Source organism: Chiloscyllium plagiosum, chromosome 1, assembly GCF_004010195.1.
Source record: "Chiloscyllium plagiosum isolate BGI_BamShark_2017 chromosome 1, ASM401019v2, whole genome shotgun sequence".
In the NCBI taxonomy this organism is placed as follows: Eukaryota; Metazoa; Chordata; class Chondrichthyes; order Orectolobiformes; family Hemiscylliidae; genus Chiloscyllium; species Chiloscyllium plagiosum.
This window is the reverse complement of record NC_057710.1, coordinates 93,487,218-93,513,172: the sequence shown is the minus strand read 5'-3', so window position 1 is coordinate 93,513,172 and position 25,955 is coordinate 93,487,218. Positions and strand designations below refer to the sequence as shown.

General features: G+C 40.8%; 1 protein-coding gene across 4 annotated transcripts in view; it reads right to left on the bottom strand.

Annotated features, from left to right (window-relative positions):
• LOC122550725 (BTB/POZ domain-containing protein KCTD8-like) overlaps positions 1-25,955 on the bottom strand; it is a 374,815-nt gene that overhangs the window by 30,239 nt on the left and 318,621 nt on the right. Inside the window, exons 2-3 of one of the 4 annotated variants that reach the window (XM_043691890.1) lie at positions 25,605-25,678; positions 25,208-25,498 (exon numbers count right to left, since the gene is read on the bottom strand). The exons of 1 other annotated variant lie outside the window; for it this stretch is intronic. In XM_043691890.1, coding sequence (XP_043547825.1) covers positions 25,304-25,498; positions 25,605-25,678 — 269 coding nt within the window. In that variant the 3' untranslated portion in view covers positions 25,208-25,303. Of the gene's footprint in view, positions 1-7,136; positions 7,321-20,093; positions 25,499-25,604; positions 25,679-25,955 lie in introns of those variants that run through there. 2 more of the 4 variants (XM_043691898.1, XM_043691881.1) reach the window with 2 other exon arrangements.

The following is a 25,955-nucleotide window of genomic DNA, read 5'->3' as shown; positions in this document are numbered from 1 at the left end:
TGATAGGGTAAAAATAATACTCAGGACTCATTGCATCTCCCTTTTACAATCTATCAACATTTGGATAATGTTGGAGCAAATTGGTGTAGTTGCTGGAATCACTACTAAAAACAAAAATGCTGGAGATCACAGCGGGTCAATCAGCATCCATGGAGACAAAGCAAGCTAAAGTTTTGAGTCTAAATGAGTCTTCATCAGAGCTGACATCAGATAATAATCTGCCTTCTTATTTTTGCTACATAAGCTCACTTTTATCCACAGTATACGTCATCTGCCATGCATTTGCTCAGTCACTCAACTTGTCTGAATCACATTGATGCATCTCTGAAATCGTCCTCACAGTTTATGTTCCCACCTAATTTTGCATTGTCTGCAAAATTAGAGCTAGTACCTTTAGTTACCTCATCTAAATCATTAATACGTACTGAGGACTCTCGATTATCTGAAGGACTCGGAGTATTTCACTCGGTTAATCAAATTCTGGATAATCAAATGCTGGATAACATAGTTTAGCCAAGCATCGGGACCTTGCGTTCTTGCTGGATATTCCAATATTCCGGTAATCAAATGCCGGACAATCAAGATTCCTCTGCATTGTGAATAGTTGAATCTACACAATGATTCCTGCAGTAAACCAGAATTCATGATTGCCACTTCAAAAAAAAACCTGTGTATTCCTACTCTTTACTTCCTGTCTGCCAACTTGTTCGCCATCCATGTCATTAAACTACCCCCCTTTCCCATGCACTTTACTTTTACATGCTATAACTGCTGTTGGTGATATCTAATCTTATCTCTTTCACACACCTTTTCCCTCATTCCACAGTCTCTTCTAGATGAAACGCTTTTTTATGGTGTCAGCACACACTTCTTTCATTACTGCCTCCCATTCCCATAATATTGTTATTGATCTTTACTGCTCTCAGATAGCCAGGAAATGCACTAGCTCAGACCATGGAGGGAGAATAAGAAGATAATGAAGGTGAAATCACAGCACCACTCACTTTCACACTCAAAGCCTCGAGCCCAGATGCAGACACTGTGCATAATTTATAGGATAAATTAGAGATGGGATCTGCATGTGTTGAATCATCATTGCAGCCAGGAAATGCTAATAGGACATTGCAATTGTCAGCTTGCCTAAGGCCAAGGTCACACTTTAATTTAATATAGAGGTTTCCAAAGATGACTTTGATGGACCAAACTACAGAGAAAATGCAAATATATAGACACATAAATTAAATGTATATTAGTCTGAGAAAACCTGTTTTCAATGTCAAGTAGCAAGCCAGAGTCTTATTAGGGATTTTTAGACAGCTTGGAGTTTATCTTTTCTAGTATGAAATTTGTGGCAAATTCCACCAAAACATTTATCAAACCTATTATGATCTACTTCTAGCTTCTATTGCAACACACCTTGCATCCAGCCACTGTTTGACAGTTGTAGTGGAAATTCAGACTGCTGGAATTGTGGCTGTCCATACTATTGTACCTTGGAGTCAAAAGAGCATCACAGAATTCCTAGGAGAGAGTAAGGACTGCAGATGCTGGAGATCAGAGTCAAGATTGCGGTGCTGGAAAAGCACAGCAGGTCAGGCAGGATCCAGGCAGAATTCCTGATGAAGGGCTCTTGTCTGAAATGTCTATTTTCCTGCTCCTCGGATGCTGCCTGACCTGCTGTACTCTTCCAACACCACACCCTCGATCATAGAATTCCTGCAGCCTATTCTCCAACAAACCTGCTCCCTGAAGACCCCCACCTAACATAGCCTTCTTCTAAATGGTAATCTTCTTTTGCTCATTCTCCACCATCGAATAACTTGCCTTGTTCTGAATCACCTCTAGATTCTCCTAGGCACGTGTAATTCCAAATAAACCATCCATGACTGGGAGCAACAAGCCTTTAAATTACTGAAAGAGCTTGTGATGGGTCTTTCATCCTGTTGAATAATTATATCATTGTGGGAGGTTAAGAGTGGCTGTTCACTAGAGCATGGAACTCCAAAGTGTAGTGTTAATGTCAAAATAACTTGCAGGTTTATTGACCTCCTGATATTCCTGCATTGTATCTGTAAGGTGCATGTTAGCTGTACACACTGGAACCTCTATATCAGAATAGTGTCCAGCTCATTGTATAATCAGGAGTGTGCCTGTGTAGCATAGACACTGCTTGGAACCTTAAGGAAACATGCAGCAACCTGAAACTAGTACCCTGAGGCCAATTTTAACCTTGCAGAGTCTAATCCATGGAGTGTGTATTCAACTAATGAATTGACTGCAACAACCGTATGCAAAAAGCAAAATAAAGAAACTGAAAACTGACAAGAATACAGAAAGATAAAGATATATGTCAAGCAAAAATAGACACAAAGGTAAAGGATTGGGAGGAATTGACCTGTGAGTCCTCAGCATTGATTCCAAGTCCCATGAAGTCTCATCTGGCATTAGGTAAAACTTGGCGATGAACATATAGAGCATCTAACTGCTGCCTTGGTGGATGAATCAGTGCTTCTCCATGTTGAACATCACTTGGAGGATGTACCGAGGGTGGCAAGGGCACAGAATGTACTCTGGTTGGCAGAACCCAATAATCATCACTTAGAGTGGCTCCGCAGCATCATTATTGACTGAGTTGGCCGAGTACAAAGGTATTAACTTGTACACTGGGTGTGCAGGAGGTGGTGAGGAAACCAACAAGTGGGAAAAACGTAATTGATGCCATCCTCACCAATTCATCTGGTGCATATGCATCTGCCCATGAAATTATTAGTACAAGTGATTGCAGTCTTCATGGAGCTGAAATCCTGTCTTCATAAAGAAGAAACCTTTCATCATGTTCTATAACACTACGACCATGTTAAAGGTGTTGCACTTGCAACCTCTAAACAAAGCACTGATAAGCTACGAAGGGCCATCAGCACCAGTAGAATTGTAACCATCCACCATTTGTAACCTGATATTTCCTCCACTCTACTTTTTCCATCAAGCCAGGAGAATCAACCCTGTTTCAAAGAAGGGTATTTGAGGACATGCATGGAGCAGCACTGGGTAAGATTAAATATGAGATTTCTACCTGGTCAAGCTACAACCCAGGACTGAAAGCAGCAGCATGCAATAAACATACCTAAGCAATCCCAAAACCAATGGATCACATCTAAACTCTGCATTCCAGTCACATCCAATCATGAATGGTAATGGACAATTCAAAAATTAACAGGGAGAGGTAACTCCAAAAACATTCCTATCCTCAACAATGTGGGAGCCCAACACATTGGAGCAAAGGAAAATGCTGAAGCACTTACATCCACTTTCAACAGAAATGCCAAGTGGATGATCCATCTCAACGTCTTCCTGAGGTCCCTACCATCATGTCCAATAGTCAGCCAATTTGATTCACTCCATTGTATATTAAAAACCAGCTGATGATACCAAATACAGCAAAAGTCTTGACAACATGACATCAATTGTACTGAAGATTTGTACTCCAGAACTAGTTCTACCCCTCACCAAGCTGATCCAGTAGTGTCAGCAGTTCCAAAGTGGCAAATTGTCCAGGTATGCCCTGGACTCAAAAAGCAAGACAAATCTGCTCTGGCCAATTGCAACCATAGTCAGTCTATTATTAATCATCAGCAAAGTAATTAAAAGGGTCATGAAAAGAGCTACAAAACAGCACTTGCAAAGGAGTAAACTCATGAGGTGTCAGTAGTATAGTGGTAATATCACTTGACTAGTAATCCAGAAACCCAGGCTAATGTTCTGGGAACATGGGTATGAATTCCACTATAGCAGGTTAAGTGGGCTTGGAAGGGAGGGGGAGGGGCTCAGAAGGTAGTTGGGGGAAGGGGAGGGAAGTTATTTGAAATTGGAGAACTCAATGTTGAATCCTGCAGGCTGTACACTGCCCAGGTGGAAGATGAGGTGTGGTTCCTCCAATTTGCACTGTGGTTCATTTTGGCAATGGAGGAGGCTAAGAATGGTCATGTCAGAAAGGGAGTGGTTGGGGGAATTGAAATGGGTGGCGACGGGGAGAAATAAATTGGAGGAACAACACCTCATCTACGACAACAACGCCTACGACACCTCATTCTAGTTAGTACCACTGTGTAAACATCCTCTCTGCATCCCTCCTGTCAAATTCCGGCAGAATTTTGTATGTTTTTGTCAAGTCACCTCTTACTCAAAAACTCCAAGGTTAGTCTGTTATTTCCTTATAAACTATTTTCCACTTCCAGGTGTCAGTCGAGCAAACCTTTTCTGAATTGCTTGCCACGAATTTATATTCTTCCATGAACAGGGAAACTGGTACTGTACCAATACTTCAGGCATAGTCTCATCAATACTCTGTAATTAATCTCTCTACTCAGATCTCAACATTCTGTTAACTATCTTCAGTACTTGCTGGTCCTACAATCCTTAGAAACTTAGATCCATATGCATCTTAGAGCTTAGTAATTAGTAACTATTGAGATAGTAAGCTCCTTTTTTAGTCTTCCTGTAAAACCTGAGAATTTCACATTTTCCACGGACTAATCCCCCTCCAAGTCACACTTCACCCAGACTCAGAACTCTGTTGTCATTCCTTCACTGTGCCTCAGTCAACATCTTTGAACTCCTGAGCTAACAGCACTGTCTCTGCAATGTACCTGCACGTCATCTCCCCACTATGTCAGAAACAATTAAAGAAGATAGGACACCATTGCCTTTCCCAGAGCAATTATGGATAGGCAATTAAAACTGGCCTAGTCAGTAATGCCAACTTTGCATGAATGAATTTCTAAAAAAATTATCACACCATTAAAACTTCACTTACAATTAAAGGGCAAGTGCTAATTATTTCTGGCATGTTTACAGCATATTTAATAAGCGTGCATCAAAACTCATGCTGTCATGTATTTCCATGCAGGTTTCCCAGCACGGTACCAATGGTCACACAACCTGAAACAAAATAAATTGGCTACAACTTCCAGATGCTGTTTTTTTTGTTTGCACATTATTATCTTGGAAGCAGACACCTAATTTAATCCATATTAATGGTGAACTCTGATAGTTTCAGCATTATTATTACCATAAATGTTAGGTTTGTAAATTCAATTTATTGTTAATGCTCAAGCCTGCCAGGGACATCAGAATTTGAAAATGTTGTATTTAGTCTCAGAATTTGGAATGGCATTGAACAAGATTGGCATTTAAGGCTGAACTTTGTTGCCATGGAAAGGTTGTACTGAGGCTTCATCTTGAACCGCAGCAGTCCTGATGGTGTTGATGCTTCTAATTTAATATTGGTTAGAGTATTCCAGAATATCGACCCCATGATGATGAAGGACATCAAAAGAAATTCAAAGACAAGGGCATGTGATTTGGAGGTGTTAGTGTTCCACAGTAGGAACAAAAAAGAGGAGAGAGTTGGTGTCAAAGTAATCTTGATGTGATGCTGCAATGTCTCCTGTAGATTATCAGTCCTTTAAGCAAGGATAAAGTGAGGACTGCAGATGTTGGAGATCAGATAGAGAGTGTGTGCTGCTGGAAAAGCACAGCAGGTCAGGCAGCATTTGAGGAGCAGGAAAATCGATGTTTCAGGCAGGAATCCTTCATCAGGAAGCAAGGCAATTGGGTGGTGAAGAGTATATATTGTTCTCATCACAACTTTCTTCCTGGTCATTGCTGTCTTCCCTCACTATGACCAAATCAATGACCCCTTGACCAGCATCATTCCATTTCTAACAGCAAGCCAGAACTGCCAACCCACATCCAAGCACTGATCAGCACAGTTCATTGACACATTTTGTTCACATACCTGAGACCTGTAGGGATATTGAGTGACCCAGTCTTCCTCTATGCTTGCTGACAGTTCCATGCATTATTTCTACAGAAATGCCCAATGTCAGGGGCACTGTTGGGCTATACTGTTCAAACACAAAGATTACGCCAATAGGCATGACTAAATTCTCAGACCATGTATTTATACAGGATCTAGGTCCCGAAATGATTGAAATGATAATCAATGATGCTGAACATTCCGTGCTATCTCCACTTCTCCCCCACCCGCATCAGTTACACCACAACACTCTTCTTTATCCTGGTATCCATTAACTGTTGTAGGGCAAAGTTATGGAGAATGAAGCAAACAATGATCATTTTGGGCACTTCATTTGAACTTTACAGCAGCAGATTGCTTGGGCATGAAAAAAAGTCTGAATTCTTGAATGATCAATTAAGGGAGCTCTCAGTAATTTTGATTGCTGCCTGTGTCTCATTTTTATATTCTGCTGCTGTTCTGAAGTATATCAATTACTCCTTCAATTAAAACTACAGAAAACTATGCTGCTACTTCATTGCACATTGCCAAAAAATAATGAAGCAGCCATGGACTAACACATGATGAAACATGATGAGGTTTTCGATGATAGAGAGCAAGCATTTACACGATGCTGTTTCTGTCCTCAGATACCATCTGGACATTAATTCAATACTAAATTATTCTGTTAATGTGAGCAATTGCAATTACCACAAAGATAATTGCAGCAGAGATCATTTAGCCCAATTTTATGACAAGTGTTGTCCATGCCCAACCAAACTAGGGCCTTACCAAACTAATTTTTAAAATTATGTTTACAAAATCTTATGGAAGAAAATATATCAAACTGATATGAATTCAATATCTATTTTCCCCAAGTTGGAAACAAAAACAGAAGAGTTGCAATAATAGAATAATTGTAAAAAACCTTGAAGACGTTTGCATGAAAGGGTTGAATTCTTATCAGTGATTGCAGGCAGCTATTTATAACGTAAGTGTTATGTATTTGTAGGAATTTGGGACACATAGCTCTTGACTCTCAGTAACCATAGTAACAGAAGTTCATTATCTTTACTTGAAAATTAAGACTGTTTGGGATAAAAAAAAAGTTTGGATATTTTGCAGGCAGCACAAGCTAATTTGTCAAGCCCTTTATTATTCTGGAGTGAATTCTGATTTTTATTTGAGGATGTAGTTGAGTTATAAGTGCTGTATTGATTGTTTACCTTTATTTCCTTTCTTGTTTTGTGTACAGGTAGTTCTGAGATAACATGTGTACCAGCAAAGTGATTTGGCAATAACATTGCTGAAGAATTAGGGAATTTTCGAAAACGCTTACCTCTGTTTGCAATAGCGCGATTCCATCAGGATTGCTTCACACATTTTGTTCTGCACATGCATTGATATCCACGCCAAAATCTTTGTGCCATTCTGTGCAAGCATGATATGAGCTCCCGTCTTCGTGCCATCCTGCACATGCACCAATGTCAACCGCCAGAAAAAGCAGCTTTCTGTGAGAGATACTGTTCAGAGAGCAGCTTTCTTACATTTTTTAAAATGTACTGTGTTAAATTTACTTTTGTTTTATTAATAAACACAATTTCAACCTTTATTCAGGCCATGCTATACTTTGCATTAGACATTTGGGTGATTTTTGAATGATTGATGTTTTTTGCCGGTCTGCCCCTTATCCCACATTTCCCATAGGACGTATTATTTCTATTAAGTGATTTTCTATTAAGCGAGGGTTTCATTGGAATGTAACTATGGTGTTATAGAAGAACTACCTGTATTATGTTTTTGAAGTTTTGAGGGAATGCAATTTATCTCAAGATTTGGAAAGTTGAGCAATCAAAACTTACGGAACAAAACTAAGTAAATACTTGCAATAAAAATGAAATCATTGAACAAATAATCATTGAATAAAATGATGCAAAGCAATGGTGAATGGAGCAGTGTGTGACATCAGAAACGTAGGCTGGTACAAAGTGCCATATGATATTGCATACAGTTCCTTGTCAGTAGTCAGCAGGTATTGCCAATGCACTTAGCTGCTTCAACTTCCTCCTTAGTACGCAGAAGGTCTCCTGGCACCCCTGCACAAAAAGGACATGTCTCTGCTTGTCCATTCTTGCATCAAGGTCTCCAACAATGCATTCAAGAATCTGGCATATTTTGCCATTTTTTAAAGATCTTCTTAATCTTTATCTTCTCTTTCCCATTTTACACCCACTAAAATCACAGTCCATCTTTTCAAAAGGTGCAGTCTGGTTTTGAGAGGCAGTCTGGCTCTAAGATCTTGTCAGCCTAGCAGGAACTTCTCCCTCATGTTTACTTAACTGGACATCACAAGCGTTATAACTGGCCAGCTGCACAAAGTTTGTTTGCTGCCTGCATGATTTTGAGAAGCCACTGTTTAACTGCACATTGCAATTCTCATGCCTGATTTTGGAGGCTACAGTTTGGCATTCACAACTTTCTCTGTTGACATTCTCTCAACCTTGCACTTCATTTCCTCAGATCCACGTTTGCTAATATCACTAATCTAAATCTATTCTCTACATGCTCATTTCCAAATACTATTGCCATGTTCCCTTTTAAAACAAGCATGCTTAAACTCTCTTATCTCTGGAATTATCTTTGACATACCTTTACAACTTCCTTAATGCATGGTATTGCAATTGTGGTTGTCAGAGTCACAGTGATACCCAATGTGAGTGTGACCTGGGTTTTCTTTGTTCTCTAGTGGAAGACATGAGTAATATCCCAAAAATTAAAGGGGCGCATCAGCCATGATTGAATGGCGGAGTGGACTCGATGGGCCGAATGGCCTTACTTCCACTCCTATGTCTTATGGTCTTATGGTCTAATATCCTTGATCTCTTAAATTTTACCAATTGTTCATATTTCATCTAATCTTTTTCTTCCACAGTGTACTTTTGTGATGGGATCATTTCAGGTTCTGTTGCAAGATATTCTCAGCCTATACTTGAGCAATCCACTTCATTTTTATCTTTGGCCCAATTTTGGCTCCCTCTGATATTCACCCCTTATCACTAGTCGCATGGTTCCGTATCTATACTGACAGTGCCTAACTTTATCTCACTGCCCCCTTTATTATAGAGTCATAGAGTCATAGAGATGTACAACACAGAACAGACCCTTCGGTCCAACCCGTCCATGCCGACCAGATATCCCAACCCAATCCAATCCCACCTACCAGCACCCGGCCCATACCCCTCCAACCCTTCCTATTCATATATACATCCAAATGCCTTTCAAATGTTGCAATTGTACCAGCCTCCACCACTTCCTCTGGCAGCTCATTCCATACACGTACCACCCTCTGCGTGATGAAGTTACCCCTTATGTCTCTTTTATAACTTTCCCCTTTTACCCTAAAGCTATGCCCTCTAGTTCTGGATTCCCCAATCCCAGGGGAAAGACTTTGCCTATTTACCCTATACATGCCCCTCATAATTTTTTAAACCTCTGTAAGATCACCCCTCAGCCTCCGACGTTCCAGGGAAAACAGCCCCAGGTGTTCAGCCTCTCTCTATAGCTCAAATCCTCCAATCCTGGCAACATCCTTGTAAATCTTTTCTGAACCCTTTCGAGTTTCACAACATCTTTCCGATAGGAAGGAGACCAGAATTGCACGCAATATTCCAACAGTGGCCTAACTAATGTCCTGTACAGCCGCAACATGACCTCCCAACTCCTGTACTCAATACTCTGACTAATAAAGGAAAGCATACTAAACGCCTTCTTCACTATTCTATCTATCTACTACTTCACTTTCAAGGAGCTATGAACCTGCACTCCAAGGTCTCTGTGGTCAGCAACACTCCTTACCATTAAGTGTATAAGTCCTGCTAAGATTTGCTTTCTCAAAATGCAGCACCTCGCATTTATCTGAATTAAACTCCATCTGCCACTTCTCAACCCATTGGCCCATCTGATCATGAGATCTAACTTTGTTAACCAGTCTCCCATGGGGAACCTTGTTGAACGCCTCACTGAAGTCCATATAGATCACATCTACTGTTCTGCCCTCATCAATCCTCTTTGTTAATTCTTCAAAAATCTCAATCAAGTTTGTGAGACATGATTACCCACGCACAAAGCCATGTTGACTATCCCTAATTAGTCCTTGCCTTTCCAAATACATGTATATCCTGTCTTTCAGGATTCCCTCCAACAACTTGCCCACCACCGACGTCAGGCTCAGTGTACTATAGTTCCCTGGCTTGTCCTTACCTCCCTCTTAAACAGTGGCACCACGTTTACCAACCTCCAGTCATCCGGCACCTCACCTGTGACTATCAATGATACAAATATCTCAGCAAGAGGCCCAGCAGTCACTTCTATAGCTTCCCACAGAGTTCTCAGGTACACCTGATCAGGTCCTAGGCATTTATCCACTTTTAACCGTTTCAAGACATCCAGCACTTCCTCCTCTGTAGTATGGACATTTTTCAAGATGTCACCACGTATTTCCCTACATTCTAAATCTTCCATGTCCTTTTCCACAGTAAATACTGATGCAAAATACTCGTTTAGTATCTCCCCTTTTTTCTGCGACTCCACACAAAGTCTGCCTTGCTGAACTTTGAGGGGCCCTATTCTCTCCCTAGTTACCCTTTTGTCCTTAATGTATGTGTAAAAACCCTTTGGATTCTCCTTAATTCTATTTGCCAAAGCTATCTCATGTCCCCTTTTTGCCCTCCTGATTTCCCTCTTAAGCATACTCCTACTGCCTTTATACTCTTCTAAGGATTCACTCGATCTATCCTGTCTATACCTTACATATGCTTCCTTCTTTTCCTTAACCAAACCCTCAATTTCTTTAGTCATCCAGCATTCCCTATACCTACCAGCCTTTCCTTTCACCCTGTCAAGAATACACTTTCTCTGGATTCCCGTTGTGTCATTTCTGAAAGCTTCCCATTTTGGATCTCTATTGATCCAAATCTATCGCTACTAATTCCAATGGTCTGTTCAACATCATGATCTATATAGAATGTGGAATCATTACATATTGACCTATGGAATTTAACTTCTTCCCTTACATTTTCTCTTTTACCAGATTGTTTTGCCCCGTCGCCACAATATTTAAGATGGTGCACCTTGTGGCTGCTACTTGCTAATTTTCACACATTGACCATTATTTTATGTGCTGAAATGTCATCCTGCATTGGAGGTGTATGATGGAAATGTAGGAATTTGCCAACTGTAAAGTTTTCCAAAGTTTCCATATTAATCTCTGCCTTATTGGTACTAAAATTATCCATAAGCTTAGAGCACATGATCAAAACAACCTCAACGAATGCTTCCAGTTGAATCTTAAAAGCTGAAGTATACCTCAAAGTAAAAGTATTGCAGGGCAATTAATTGTGGACAAGTTCATCAGCTGTCAATTCTTTTTGTTGGGTTGTGAAAAAGGTAGAGAAAATAGATCATGTTGAGCTAGAAAGAAGAAACAAGAAAATTACAATTACGAATTGAATTTCAAAAAAGTGCGTCCGGGTATCAGTTTTAAACTCTATATTAGCACCTAATAGTTAAGGAAATAGAGTCATAGAGATGTACAGCATGGAAAGAGACCCTTCAGTCCAACCTGTCCATGCCAACTAGATATCCCAACCCATCTGCCAGCACTTGGCCCATATCCCTCGAAACCCTTCCTATTCATATACCCATCCAAATGCCACTTAAATGTTGCAATTGTACCAGCCTCCACCACTTCCTCTGGCAGCAAACAACTCCCTTACATGTGACAGAAAGTAATTTGTCAATGAAAGGATTAATGATGCAGTTAGTTCATTCAGGATAAAGCACAATTTTAAATGTGTCTCATTTAAAAAGCCAGTAAATGAACAAATGCTAAATGAAAGTCACTTTACCAAAAGACAGCACATAGTTCTTGCCCTGTAATTTTTACATTCAAAATCCTTTGTAGCAAACTAACCTAAAGATACTCTTACAATCCCATTACTTTCTACCCACCACCTGTTCCACACTTCTCACTGCGTCCCCTCATTGCCTCCCACCACTGGCTTACCGACCACTCTCAGCCCCTGCCCATCACTGCCTCTTTCTCATGACTGACTTGCACCATTGCTCCCTGCCTCTCTTGCCCCTCCCCTTTCCATTGCTTCCCATTCCACATTTCCCTCTTTTCATCCTCCCACTCCTTCCCTCTCACTGCTCCTCTAGCTGTTTCCCTTTTGCTGCTGTACACACCCTCCTGCAAACAGGGTACAAGGTGGTTGGGAGTGGTACTGACAAACAAGGAGGTCAGATGAAGGAAATGGTAAGCAGGACAGTGAGTGAGAGTCAGAAAGGAAGTGGATTTATCTTTAAAAAAGCAAATTGGAATGAGGTTTTGCAACATGGTTTGAGGCACATGTGTCATAACCATGCTAAAACACAAATAGAGGCTACAGTGTTATTCACGGCTCTTTACCAAACACATCAAAATAAAAACTTGACTTTCGAAGATGCTTTGAACAGAGGATATCTGCAACGGCATGTTATCTTTCACTTGAAAATGTATTTATTTCTGATGGAGGTGGTTGATACATTTGATAGATTAACAAAAAATATTTCACATAGAAATTTGGTAGCATCTACTTTGGTGCAGTGTCTCCAGAGAATGCTGAATTGTGGAGGTATGAGGAACCCACCATTTTGGCTCTTAGAGTTCAGATTTGGTAAGATCACTGAGATCTTGAGGGAAAGTGTTTGGCCTCCAAGGGCCATTGCAGATCAGGGTGAATAGTACTGGGGTCAAGAGAATCGTTGCAGGGCGTTCACCAGTTATACTGGACTGACTAGCACTGTGGCTGGGATGAGACCTAGTGGACTTGGAGACTAAAGTCAGGTTTGAAAGCTGTGATTATAAGTGATTATTGATGAGTGTCTCAGACACAAAGCAAACGTTCGTCAGACCAGAAACAGGCATTAGTCCCTTATATGGCTAATGCCAGAATTGTATGTACATGGTCTGGATGTATAACAGCACCTATAAAAGGCAGACACTAGGGAAAATGTTTCTAACTGCTTGTGTTTATTTAACAACTTTCACAACCTCAGATGCTATGCTTTAGAAATGGAATCACTGTCACCATTACTGAGACTGGTTTCTAATTCCAGATTTATTAACTGAATTTAGGTCTCACCAGCAAGCACAGTGGAAGATATCCCCAGAACATTTGTCTGTGGCCTCTGAATTACTAACTCAGTGACGACTATTGCCTGCCCTATAATTCTTTTATATATACAAGTATGCGGAATGTTGTATTTCTGAAGCATCTAGGTATACACCTTGTTAACTGGGAAACATTAGAGCTCCCTCTACAGAAATTTCAAGTTTGCATGTATATTTTGTAGGCTTTTGTGATCAAACTAAGAACATATGAATTAAGTTTTAAATCATTGGATGTAATTTGAAATCTACCCCAAGGTGTGTTTGGAGGCAGGATTTATTTGGGGCCTCAGTGTTCTTTCCTCTCTGTCGAATTCAGGGCTGGAAAACTTGTGGACAGTGTTCATACCCAGGCACCAACTGAGACCCTTAAGTGGGTACTTAATGCCTAATAGTTTTATCCTATTATTCAAGTTTTCCTTTTGGAACAGGCAGGACGGTGCCATGTCAGGTTTGCTTGTAGGCTCCCAGGTGAGTCCCTTATTGTTAGACCCTCAGTGTCTGTTCAAGGGTCCCGATGTAATAAAGGGGGTCTAGAAATCTAAACCTTTTCACTGTGTTCCGATCCCTTCCTGTACCTCTCCAGCTAGTAACCTTCACACTGTGACTTCCACTTGGTCTCACTCACCTGTGACCCCGGTCCCTCGCTGACCTTGGGCATCTGTTTGTCATTGTTACCAGCAGTTAACGCTACTCCTTGTGCTGCCAGAGATAGAGAGCTGTTGGCTGCTGATTGGCTGGAAGATCACACTCTGTTTACTTTGATGCCTGACTGACAATAAGATGGCGGGTATTCCCAAAACAAGGTGATACACAGCCTGTTACATTCTGCCCAACATTTATTTCCATTCCTAAGGATCATTTGATTCCTCATCGATTGAATACTTGCATGGCATATGTAAAATTGAATTTCTGATCTGTATTTCACTGGAAGAGAACGTTTTGTTTTGTCAAATTAAAATTGTGTTTAAATATGCAGCATTTAATTTGATTCAACATTTTGAGAATATTTGAAGAATTTAATGTATTTCGTTCCCACAGAACCTGAGTATTGCTGAAAATGACACATTCTGTCAAAGTTTTACTCTGATTGAGCACTTAGCCAGATTACCAACCTAGAAATGTAAACAGAAATGTTATTCCACAACTTAAAAGATTTTCGATTTAAGGTATTGTGGGAACCTTTACTCATTGCATTGCCATTATTCCAAAAAAATATTGTTATGACATCACATTTGAATGTCCACTAAACTGAAGTAGATTCCCACAACAGATTAGATTTCAGTCACTTGCTCTTAATAACAAGTCAAATTTACCAATACCAATGAAAATACATACTTAAATGGATTCATACATGCGCAGTTAGAATGATACAACATTATCACAGCATTGGCATGAACATTTTTATTAAATGCTGGAAGCCAATTCCATAAGTTCTCTAGAGGGTTGGTGCACCAACAAGAAAAGTTCTGATTGTGCCATTTTGCCTTACTTAAAAATGACAACATATTCGAACCTTTGCACCATTTCTAAACCAACTATTAGAATTTTTTGGGCATTTCTAATGAGACGTTGGTTCATGGATGGCTTCCAACAAGTTCTGAAATAAATTGATATGCAAATCAATTCAAATACCAGAGTTTATTATATGGTACCGGGGAAACCTGTTAATGACGTTCTTTCAGCCCAGATTAATGAGGAATTGTCTCTACAGCACGCACGTGGACTATAGATTACAGGATGGGTGTGATGTGTGGACTGCTTATGTCCCTGACTAAAATGCCAGCCAGAGACTGGGCTGTGAACAAGAGGTTCACTCTAGATCTGTAACATACTGCATGTAGCATTAGCTCTGTTGAAAGCAGGAGTTCTATCCCTCTCTTGGGAGGATCGCCAAATCTCTAGAGAATTGCAGCTTGAACAGGTAAAACAGAGTTCAGTAGTGGGTACTTCTGTGACTGCAAGCAGGCCACAATAAAGAGCTCTGTGGATCCTGGAGTGAGATCAGTCAGGAGGCGTTACCCTCCTTAGGGAATGGGTATTGAAGCATAGGTGAATAGGCAAATAGGATATTGTCTTATTGGAGGCTGCCCTGGTGTGCAAAGGGCACTGTCCGAAAGTAGTACCCCCCACCTTTCCTCGTCGTTATTTGAAAAGCTTGTAAACAAAAGTTGGGGGTGGGGGCTGGAGGGTGGATATTGCTGTTCATTATATTAGAAGACAATACACCATAAGCTTGTATGATTTCTCAAGGGTTGCTGTGGGTGGCACAGCGGCTCAGTGGTTAGCGCTGCTGCCTCACAGCGCCAGGGACCCACGTTCTATTCATCGGGTGACTGCTTTGTGTGGAGTTTGCACGTTCTCCCTGTGTCTGCGTAGGTTTCCTTCCACAATCCAAAGATGTGCAGGTTCATTGGATTGGCTATCCTAAATTTTCTGCAGTGTCTGGTTGGGTAGATTAGCCATGGTAATATGTGGGGTTATGGGGATAGGGTGTGGGGCTGGGGCTGGGTGGGGTTCTCTTCCAAGGGCCAGTGTGGACTCAATGGGCCCAATGGCCTCTTCCCACACTAGAGATTCTATGATTCTATGAAATGGTTGTGTGTGTATAGCTTCTCAGATCTCTGGCAATGCAGGTGGATAAGGTGGTCAAGAAGGTATGCAGCACATTTGCTTTCATCAGAGGAGGCATCCAATATAAAAGTTGGCAAGTTGCACAATGCTTTAGTTAGGCCACATTTGGAAGATTGTGTTCAGTTCTGATTGCCAGAAGGATGTGAATGTTTTGGAGAGGGTGCAGAAAAGATTTATTAGATTGCCTGATCTGGAGGATTTTAGTTGTGAGGGAGGTTGGCTAAACTCAGATTGTTTTCACTGGACAGACAGAGGCTGAGGGACAACCTGATAGAGGACTACAAAATGATGTGAGGCACAGATAGGGTTAATAGTCAGAGGCTTTTTCCCAGGTTGGAAAGGTCAGCTACAAGAGGGAACAGGTTCAAGGTGACAGAGACAAAGTTTATCAGAGAAGTGTGGGGATAATTTTTCACATACAGGGTAATTTGGAGGTGGTGGATACAGGCATGTTTGTGTATCATGATAGACACATGTGCGGGAGGCGAACAGAGGGATAGAAACTACATATGGACATTAAGTAGTGGGTCTAAATAAGGATGAGCAATTAGCACAGGCTTGGTGGGCCGAAGGGCCTGTTCCTGTGCTGTAATGTATTGTATAATGTCAGTTTCATCAAGGTGACAATTGTGTCAATTAGTTACCCATAATACACCCTGCCTAATTTCCCTTTACACTGACTTATTCAGACGAATTATAATCAACTAGAGGCAAATAAATTACAAATGAGCACATTAAGTGTTCAGCCAATTCTATCCTTAGCCTGATTGACAAGCTAAATGTTCATTTAGAGCTCTGTTTAACCTCAATATCCTTCTGGTTATTTCTATGCTTTAGATACTAATGATAAGGAATAAGTAGTTCTTTCTAAATGCAGCCATTACATTTGACCTGTGGGAAGACTGTACTTCAAAGGATTTCATGGCATAAGAGACGACCTTGATGTTGCATTAACTTTCCAATTTTGCAAACTGAAACAGACCAGACGCAAATTGCAGTTCAATAGGTAAGTCCCCATGGAAACTGTAAGGATCGAACTGCTACTCCTTTTAAGAGCAGATTTTGCCCATTTGATTTAAAAAAGATCCAAAAGAGGTCAGTCTAAGAAATCCAACTTACCTGTTTGATAAAATTAAAGAATTGTTCAATCAATGTTGTGTTATTTCAATTGATTTTCAGAACTTATTCATTGCAGTTTCAAGATTATTATTGATGACTTTACCTCCCCCACACTGTCTGTAGGCTTATTAACACTTCCAAGTCAGACACCAAGTGAGTTTGTAATTGTCATTAATCAAAGATAAAATCCAAGTAAAAAGAGACAAAACTCAAGTGTTTGAAATTGTTTTAATTTTTGAAAGAAGGTAATTTCTCTGTAAGCAAAACACATTCAACTTGCTTTTAAAGTGAAGTAGGCATTTTTCAAAGTGATAAAGCTCAAAGTAGCATCTATCAAACCAGTCCAGCAAGACATTACAGTACTCATGACACAGACAGCAAAAGAGATCATGTTCATATCATTTTATAGGGTTTTATTTTAATCCTGTATTGTCAAATCTCACTTTTTGTTTCAAGTGACAATGATCTTGCATTTCTAGACAAAGTTTAAGTTGGAGAATCAAATTGATTTCTTCCTTATTAGGATACTTGTCACTTGGAAATTCATGGCACTGAAGACTAAAGTTAACAGTTGATGTTTATCATATCTCATTTTCAAATGTTCTAACTCATAAGCTGAAACAAGTATTAACTCTCAACCAGGCTTCCTGCTCAGTGCTAGAATACTCAATTTATTATCAAAATCTGCCATAATATCAAGGACAAATTCTTCTTTTACTAATTCATACCCAGTTTCATAATGGCTACATGTAAACAGAAAACAAAAGGGAAATTTCAAGTATCAATACCAACTTTTGAAAAACAGTAATCACACCGATATGAAAGAGAAACTTGCATTTCGACAGCACCTTTCCTGACCTTATGGTGGCCCAACGTGCTTTACAGCCAATTGAGTACTTCTGAAGTGAAGCCACTGTTGTATGGAAACACAGCAATCAATATGCTAACAGCAAAAATTCCACAAACAACAATGCAGAAATGGTCAGATAATGTTATTATGTAATGTTGCTAATTGCATGAAGCAATATGCGACAGCTGATTGACTGATAATTCTGGCCTATAAAGATGAACCAAGTCCTGGCAGTTACACCAGTGTTTTTTTTATTTTCTAATCTGGAGTTTCTGAAAGAGCATCATACAATAGAACGTCCACATGCGTCTCCTGATCTTGTTTTGCTACTTCAGCAGATCAGCAGAAATCCTGACCATCCAAGTTGGTCTCTAATATTCTTGTCCATTTTCCACCAAAGCTATGATGGGAGATTGCATCCCTGCAAATTAAGATAGAGTTCATTCCCTACCATTTCAGTGGCCACATGTTCTGTACTATCACCTTTGGTTTTGGGGTTTAAGCCCATTGGAACTTTCGTCCAGATACGATTTAAAAGCTTTCATGGCTAAACATGCTGCTTCGTAATCATAATGGAATTTTCAGGTGATCACTTTGAATTTAGGTAGGGAACTAAGCAATTGTTTTTCACTTGAATATTTGATCATATTCCTTCCTTGTTTCAACTAAGGTAACATGATTCATCCATTCACTAGCTTAGGAGAGTTGTTCCTCGCAGTCAGAGCAGTTCTATAAAACCTATAGTAATTCTCAGACCAACAAATAAAAATCAGTGATGTCAGAAAGAGCAGATAGTTTTTTTTAACCCTTGCTGCCCCCTGAGAAAATAAACTGATACCTTGCAAGAAGCTTAGTTACAAATGTCATCCAAGGGTGGGATTCATTCAGTTCTGTGTCTATTCATTCATGACACATGGGTGTTTCTCACTGGGTCAGCATCTATTGCCCATCCTCAGTTACCCCTGAGCAGGTGGTGGTGACCTGTCTTCTGGAATTGCTAAAGTTCATTTGGTGAAGGTAGACACACAATAGCATCAGAGAGAGAAATCCAGGATTTTGATACCGTGATGGTGAAAGCATGGTGATACATTTCCAAGTCAGGATGGCAAGTGACTTGGAGGGGATGATGGTGATCCCATGCATTTACTGCTCTTGACCTTCTAGATGGAAGTGATTGTGAACTTGGAAGGTGCTGATGAAGGAATCTTGTGAATTTCTATAGATAATATATACTCCTGATACTGAGCGTTGATAGTGGAGGGAGTGGACGTATGTAGAGTATCTGGGGAACTGTGAATGAGCATTGTGCAATCTTCAGCAAACATCCTGACATCTGACCTTACGATGGAGGGTAGAACATTAATGAAGCAAAGTCTGTGAGAAGATTTGTAGCTCGGATGTTCGTTGTTGTGGTTCTGTTCGCCGAGCTGGGAATTTGTGTTGCAGACGTTTCGTCCCCTGTCTAGATGACATCCTCAATGCTTGGGAGCCTCCTGTGAAGTGCTTCTGTGATGTTTCCTCCGGCATTTATAGTGGTTTGTCTCTGCCGCTTCCGGTTGTCAGTTCCAGCTGTCCACTGCAGTGGTCGGTATATTGGGTCCAGGTCGATGTGCTTATTGATTGAATCTGTGAATGAGTGCCATGCCTCTAGGAATTCCCTGGCTGTTCTCTGTTTAGCTTGTCCTATAATAGTAGTGTTATCCCGGTTGAATTCATGTTGCTTGTCATCTGCATGTGTGGCTACTAAGGATAGCTGGTCGTGTCGTTTCGTGGCTAGTTGGTGTTCATGGATGCGGATCGTTAGCTGTCTTCCTGTTTGTCCTATATAGTGTTTTGTGCAGGCCTTGCATGGGAGTTTGTACAGTACATTGGTTTTGCTCATGCTGGGTATCGGGTCCTTCGTTCTGGTGAGTTGTTGTCTGAGAGTGGCTGTTGGTTTGTGTGCTGTTATGAGTCCTAGTGGTCACAGTAGTCTGGCTGTCAGTTCGGAAATGCTCTTGATGTATGGTAGTGTGGCTAGTCCTTTGGGTTGCGGCATGTCCTCATTCCATTGTCTTTCCCTTAGGCATCTGTGGATGAAATTGCGTGTGTATCCGTTTTTGGCGAATACATTGTATAGGTGTTCTTCTTCCTATTTTTGCAGTTCTGGTGTACTGCAGTGTGTTATGGCCCTTTTGAATAGTGTCTTGATGCAACTACTTTTGTGTGTGTTGGGGTGGTTGCTTTCATAGTTTAGGACCTGGTCTGTGTGTGTGGCTTTCCTGTATCATCCACATATCTGACCCAGCGTTTGGGTTGAATGTGTGGTAAGACTGTTTGTTCTAATCTTTGCATTACCGCTTCTGCTATGAGTCCAGAGATGGGTGAACCCATGGGTGTGCCGTTGATTTGTTCATATATTTGGTTGTTGAATGTGAAGTGTGTTGTGAGGCACAGGTCCAGTAGTTTGAGTATGCCGTCTTTGTTGATAGGTTCAACGTCCTGTTGTCTGTTCTGTATGTCCAGCAGGTTGGCTATTGTTTCTCTGGCTAGGGTTATGTCGATAGAGGTGAACAGTACCGTTACATTGAATGAGACCATTAATGAAGCAGCCAAAGCTGGTTGGTTTAGGGTATTCCCCTAAGGAACTCCTTCAGAGAAGTCCTGAAACTGTGATGACCAACCCCCAAAATCCACAGCCATCTTTTTTTGTGCCAGATATGACCCCAACCAGTTGGACAGTTTCCCCTGATTCTCACAAATTTTGCTATGACTCCTTGATGTCTCACTCGGACAAAAGCAGGCTTGACATCAAAGGCTGTCACTCTCAGCTCACCTCTGGAACTCAGCTCTTTCTTCTATGTTTCAACTAATGCCGCAATGATCAGGAGCTAAGTGGTATTGGCAGAACTCAAATGATGTATGAGTTAGCAGGTTATTGTTAAGCTTGTGCTGCTTAATAGTATGTTTGAAAACCCTTTCGATCACTTTTCTGATAATCGAGAGTAGTCAACAATAGGCAGTAATTGGCTGGGTTGGATTTGTCCTGCTTTTTGTGCTCAGAACATATCTGGGCAATTTTCCATCTTAGGTGTCGGTGCTTAACTATACTGAAAGAGCTTGGCTTGGAATGTGGGAAGTTCTGGAGCACAAGTATTCAATACTATTGCTAGAATGTTGTCAGGGTCCATAGTCTTTGTAGTATCCAGTGTCTCCAACTGTTTCTTGAGATCATGTAGAGTGAATCAAATTGGCTGTAAACTATCATGTGTGATGTCGGAGACCTCCAGAGGGGTCTGAGGTGGATTATCCACTGAATGATATTGGATATGCTGGGATTCCCTATCATTGAAGATAGGAATATTTTGGGAAAAGGTCCTCCTCCAGTGAGTTGTTTAATTATCCACCAGCATTCATAACTGATTGTGGCTGGGTAGCAAAGTTTAGATCTGATCCATTGGCGATGAAACCACCCAGCTGTGTCTGTCACTTGCTGCTTATGCTGCTTGGCACAGATGTAGTCCTATTGTATAGCCTCACCAGGTTGATGTCTTATTTTTCAGTACACCTACTCCTGTCATGTCCTCATGAACCACGCTTGATAGTAATGTTAGGGTAGTGAATACACCAGGCCTTGAGATTGAAGATTATATTTTATTTTTATTCACTCATGGGACATGTGCATCACGGCTGGGCCAGCGCCAGTCCCTTTTTGTCTTGGAAATGATAGTGATGAGCTGCCTTTTAAAACCACGGCAGTCCATAAGGAGGGTGAGGGGGAGAGACACAGTATGAATGAATCAGCAGGAGATTAATGTTTGCCCGTGTTTGACCTAATGCCATGAAATTCATGGGGTTTGTATTCAAATGTTGAGGGCTCCCAGAGTGACTCTTCCACCTACCTACCTACTGCATACAACTGTTCCTTCACCTCTGTTGTATCTTTCCTGATGGTAGGACAGGACATCTGAGCTATGATTCCATTGCCAAGAGATGGCTCTTTCAATGTTGGCACATAGCCCCAGGTGATAATAAGGAAGATTTTGTTGGATCAAAAGAGCTGTGCTTGTCACTTTTGTTTCTGGTGCCTAGATAGCTGCCAGGTGGTTCAATTGGATTCAATCCTTTCTTAGGATACAACTGAATGGCTCACTAGGCATTCCCTGAAGGGCATTAATGAACTAGGTGGGGTTTTATAACAATAGCTTCATTGTCATCATCAGAATTTTAAAAAAGTTTCAAATCCCACCAAGGGATTTGACCCCAAGTGCCCAGAACATCACTCAGGTCTTTGGATCACAAGTCACACAATAATATCACAACATCAATACCTCCCCTAATGAATTCTTTGATGGCTAAACATTAATGTGAGGGGGTATCACTATATAGGAAAGAATTGATGGGCCAGTAGATCTTTTCTTATCCGTTAACTACATTAACGAAATAGCAATGTGGTGAGACATCTGCAAACCTTTATTTCTTGACATGAGAGGGAATAGTTAGAATGTTATTTCTAAAATTGCAGGTGATGAAACAATGGCCTCCAAACAATGCAGCTATCAGCTTTGCAGCTTCTACATAAATGCAAAAGACATTAGGATGACAGAATTGCTATCTGAAGAGATTGCCTTGCAATTCTTAATGTATGAGTGCCAAAATAATTCAAAACTTCTGTATTATTCAAATTTACTGTAATGTAGAGGGACAACTCTGTACTATGAATGCAAATAAAAACAAAATACTGTAATTGCTGGAAATTTGAAATAAAAACAGAAAATGCTTGAGAAACTCAGCAGGTCTGGCATCACCTGTTGCAGAGAAAACAGAATTAATGTTACTCTTCCCTTCTTTGACTTCCCTATTCCCATGGGATAGGCTGTCCACCAATTTCCATTACAAAACCTCCAACTGCCACAGTTGCCTTGACTACATTTCCTCATACCCAGCTTCCCAGCAAAGACTCCATTCTATTCTTCCAATTTCTCCATCTGTCTCACATATGTTCTAATGGCATGACCTTCTACTGGGCTGCCTCTGACATGACCTCTGCTTTCCTGAACTAAAGACTCCCCCAGTACCATGGTTGATAGGCTCATTAGTCATTTCCATCCATTTCCTGCACTTGCCACCACACCTCTCTATCAGAGTAATGACATAATTATCCTTGTCCTTACTTTCCACCCCATCAGTCTCTGAATTTGAAGAATCATCTTCTACCACTTCCACCATCTCCAGCAGAATTCATCTCCAAACATATCTTCCCCTCCCCCCAACCCCCTACTTTGCCATTCCACAGGGACTGTTCCTTTCATAACACCCTCGTCCTGTCCTCAATATCCTCACCCATCTCCTCCCATCCTGCTATCCATCCCAACTCCCCAGTGGCACCTCCCATTGCAATTACAGAATGTGCAACACTTGCCCTTTCACCACCTCCCTCCTCACTGTCCAAGGCCCCAGGACACCTTCCAAAGGGTGAGGCAGCAGTTCACTTGTTCTTCTTTCAGTCCAGTCTCCTGTATTAATTGTTGACAATGCAGTGCCCTTGACTCTGGTGAGAGCAAATACAGACTAAGGTTACCTCTTTATGGAGCACGTCCACTCTGTCCTTAAGAATGAACCCAACCATCCAGTTGCTAGCCATGTCAATATCCTGCTTTGTGCCCATGCTAACATTTTTGTGTGACACCAGCTACAGTATTCCCACAAATGCTTAGCACAAGTTGGAAGAACAGCACCTCCATTTTCATTCAGGCACTTTACAGGCTCTAAGGCTCAACATTGAGTTCAACAACTTCAGGGGTTTCTACAATCATTTCTTGTTTGTGTCTTGTTGCTTTGCCTTCAGCACAGCAGATCTATGTTCTCCTCTTGTTAACTGTCATTTATACCTATTTACATCTCTATCTCTCCTTTATCACCATTTGCACTCCTTTTGTCTTTTGCTGTAAGCACCCTTGCCATGTATTCCACACACTCCTCATCCCTCACCATTTTCTAGTCCCTTTCAGTTCTGAAGGAGAGTTACATTGGACTTGAACTATTAATTCTCTCCACGGGTACTGGCAGGCTGGTGAGTTTCTCCAGCATCTTCAGAAGTTTGAAATTGCAGCAATTTCAAACTTCTGCTGCAAATCTTCAATTTGAAAACAACATATTAATGCCAATAAAGGATATTCTATTCTAATGCCTTTTTAAAAGAATTGATTTAAAGGATGCCTGAATTCTCTGTAAACTGTTAGTGTTTGTACTGCTTCTTAAGAAATATACATCAGTCAAATTTAGTATAAAACCAAAGTAGTGAAACTAGGAGAGAGGCATTGTTCTATTTATTGGGTGTAGCAAAATTCTGAACACATTTATAACAAATGGGTTTTGGCAGGACGGAGTGCACCCTATAAACCAGATTTGCTGATTTCCCTTGGTCAGGTGGATTTCTTTACTGGTGATTTGAATGGTAATGATTTTCTGCTTCTTACTGTACTCAGATATCCCACTGTGCCTGGGCATAGCTCCAGAAAAATCTCCCTAAAGCACAATGAAGATTTTTAACCTAAACATTCGCATCCTCAAAATTGTGGACTTTTTTTTCTGAATCACCATCTTCACTTTATTTTAATAACTAGGAATGAATGGAATCAGACTTTTTTTATTGTAAGTTTTACTCATAAAACAATGCAGCGTTGGAACTGAAAATGTTCTTCAAAAAATTTTAATCTTAAGTCTTGGCATTTGATCTTTATTGGTATTAACATTTGGCCAAACTATTGCTAAATGAAAAGGAAATATTCGAAGAATGATATGACCAAATTGGAAATGTCAGGTTTGGATGATTGGCTGTAAAACTCTATTAATGGAAAGCATGAGAAATGCAGGAAGCTGGTAATGCTGGAATGAGGTTATAAACAACAATGAATGCAACCTTTTACATTTTCTGGAGCTCCGTCACATCCAATCTTTAAGCCCATGCATAACTGTTTCTGACACATCGAGGCAGTGGCGAAGAATTCATTATTTTTGCTACTATTATTAATCAGACTGAGACATGCTGCAACAGTTGCATATTCTCACTGTGTAGCTTGCTAGTAGATTAGATGACCCTGCTAAAGAAATTTCTGCACTTTCAGTGAACTATTTTCCTTCAAGCACAGGGGTCTTGTGGCATAGTGGTTGTGTCCCTACCTTTCAGCCAGGAAGTCCAGTTCAAGTCCCACCTATCCTGGAGGAGTATCTGAATATATTATTGATTTAAAGTAATTACAAGGTATGCCTCATGCCACGTGTGGGACTTGTGGAACACATTTCTGACAGACTCCTTCAGGTTTTTTTTTGCAAATGTTATCACAGTTCAATAGATAAGACAGAAAATATAAGACAAACAGCATGTGACTCCAATCCACAAACCCTTATTTCAAATAGAACTCATGTTGTAGCTAGTCTCTTTCTCTGTTTACTTAAAGTCCGTATTTCTGTAATAGTTCAGACTGCCATGGGCGCTTGCGTTCTGGAAATTGCACAGGTATTTTGATCTTCCTAAAATCTTGGATGCATTTTTTCATTTCTTCCTCGACGCTTAGCATTTCGCTGATTTTCTTTTTGCAGAGGCTTGAGTCACGGGAATTGTTCATCAGCGTTTGAAAGAGTTCACTGTTCCTCCGTTTGTCAGGCTGCTGCATCCATTGGACAGGGGTTTTCTTGGAAGGGCGATCCAGAGTCAGGGTATTAGGCTGAGGTGGGGCGGACTGCGCGGCAACATTCCCCTGCTGCGGAGTGCTGGCTTCTGACTGGCTTTCACAGCTGGAGCTGGAGAGCTCATTACAAGACGTGCCACTTTCCATTCCTTTCTCTCCTTTGTCGTGTTTCCTCCCATCACATTCTGACTTTGGCGAGGCTGGTCTTTGCTGTCCCCCTGTCAAAGTTAGAATAGGGCTGATAAAACACAAACATTACTCACAGGTATCGCCATTACTTTGTTTTGCTGCATCATGCACTGGTACAAGACAACAAAACTATACCTTCCTTTTGAAGTCACTAAGGGAAGATGTGGAAGCTCTGTGGCACGACACCCTAATAAATAGTTCACAATCACCTGAGAAAAAATGTGCATGAATTACAATCACTTCCAAAGCCTAATGCCCAGTAACATTAGATTTCTCAGAGCTGATTTGGGAAAATGGTGAGCATCTGCACAATCAGACCATGCAGTGAGGAACAGCAATAGTGTTTTTTTTCCAAAAGTGAATGCCCTGCCATCGGCCTTGAGGAAGGCTCTCTCTCTCTCTCATTAGACAAAGACAACTGCTGGTGTTTGAACCTGAGGGTGGTCTTGCTTCCACCTACTGGGAAAGAGAAGGATTCTGACTGAT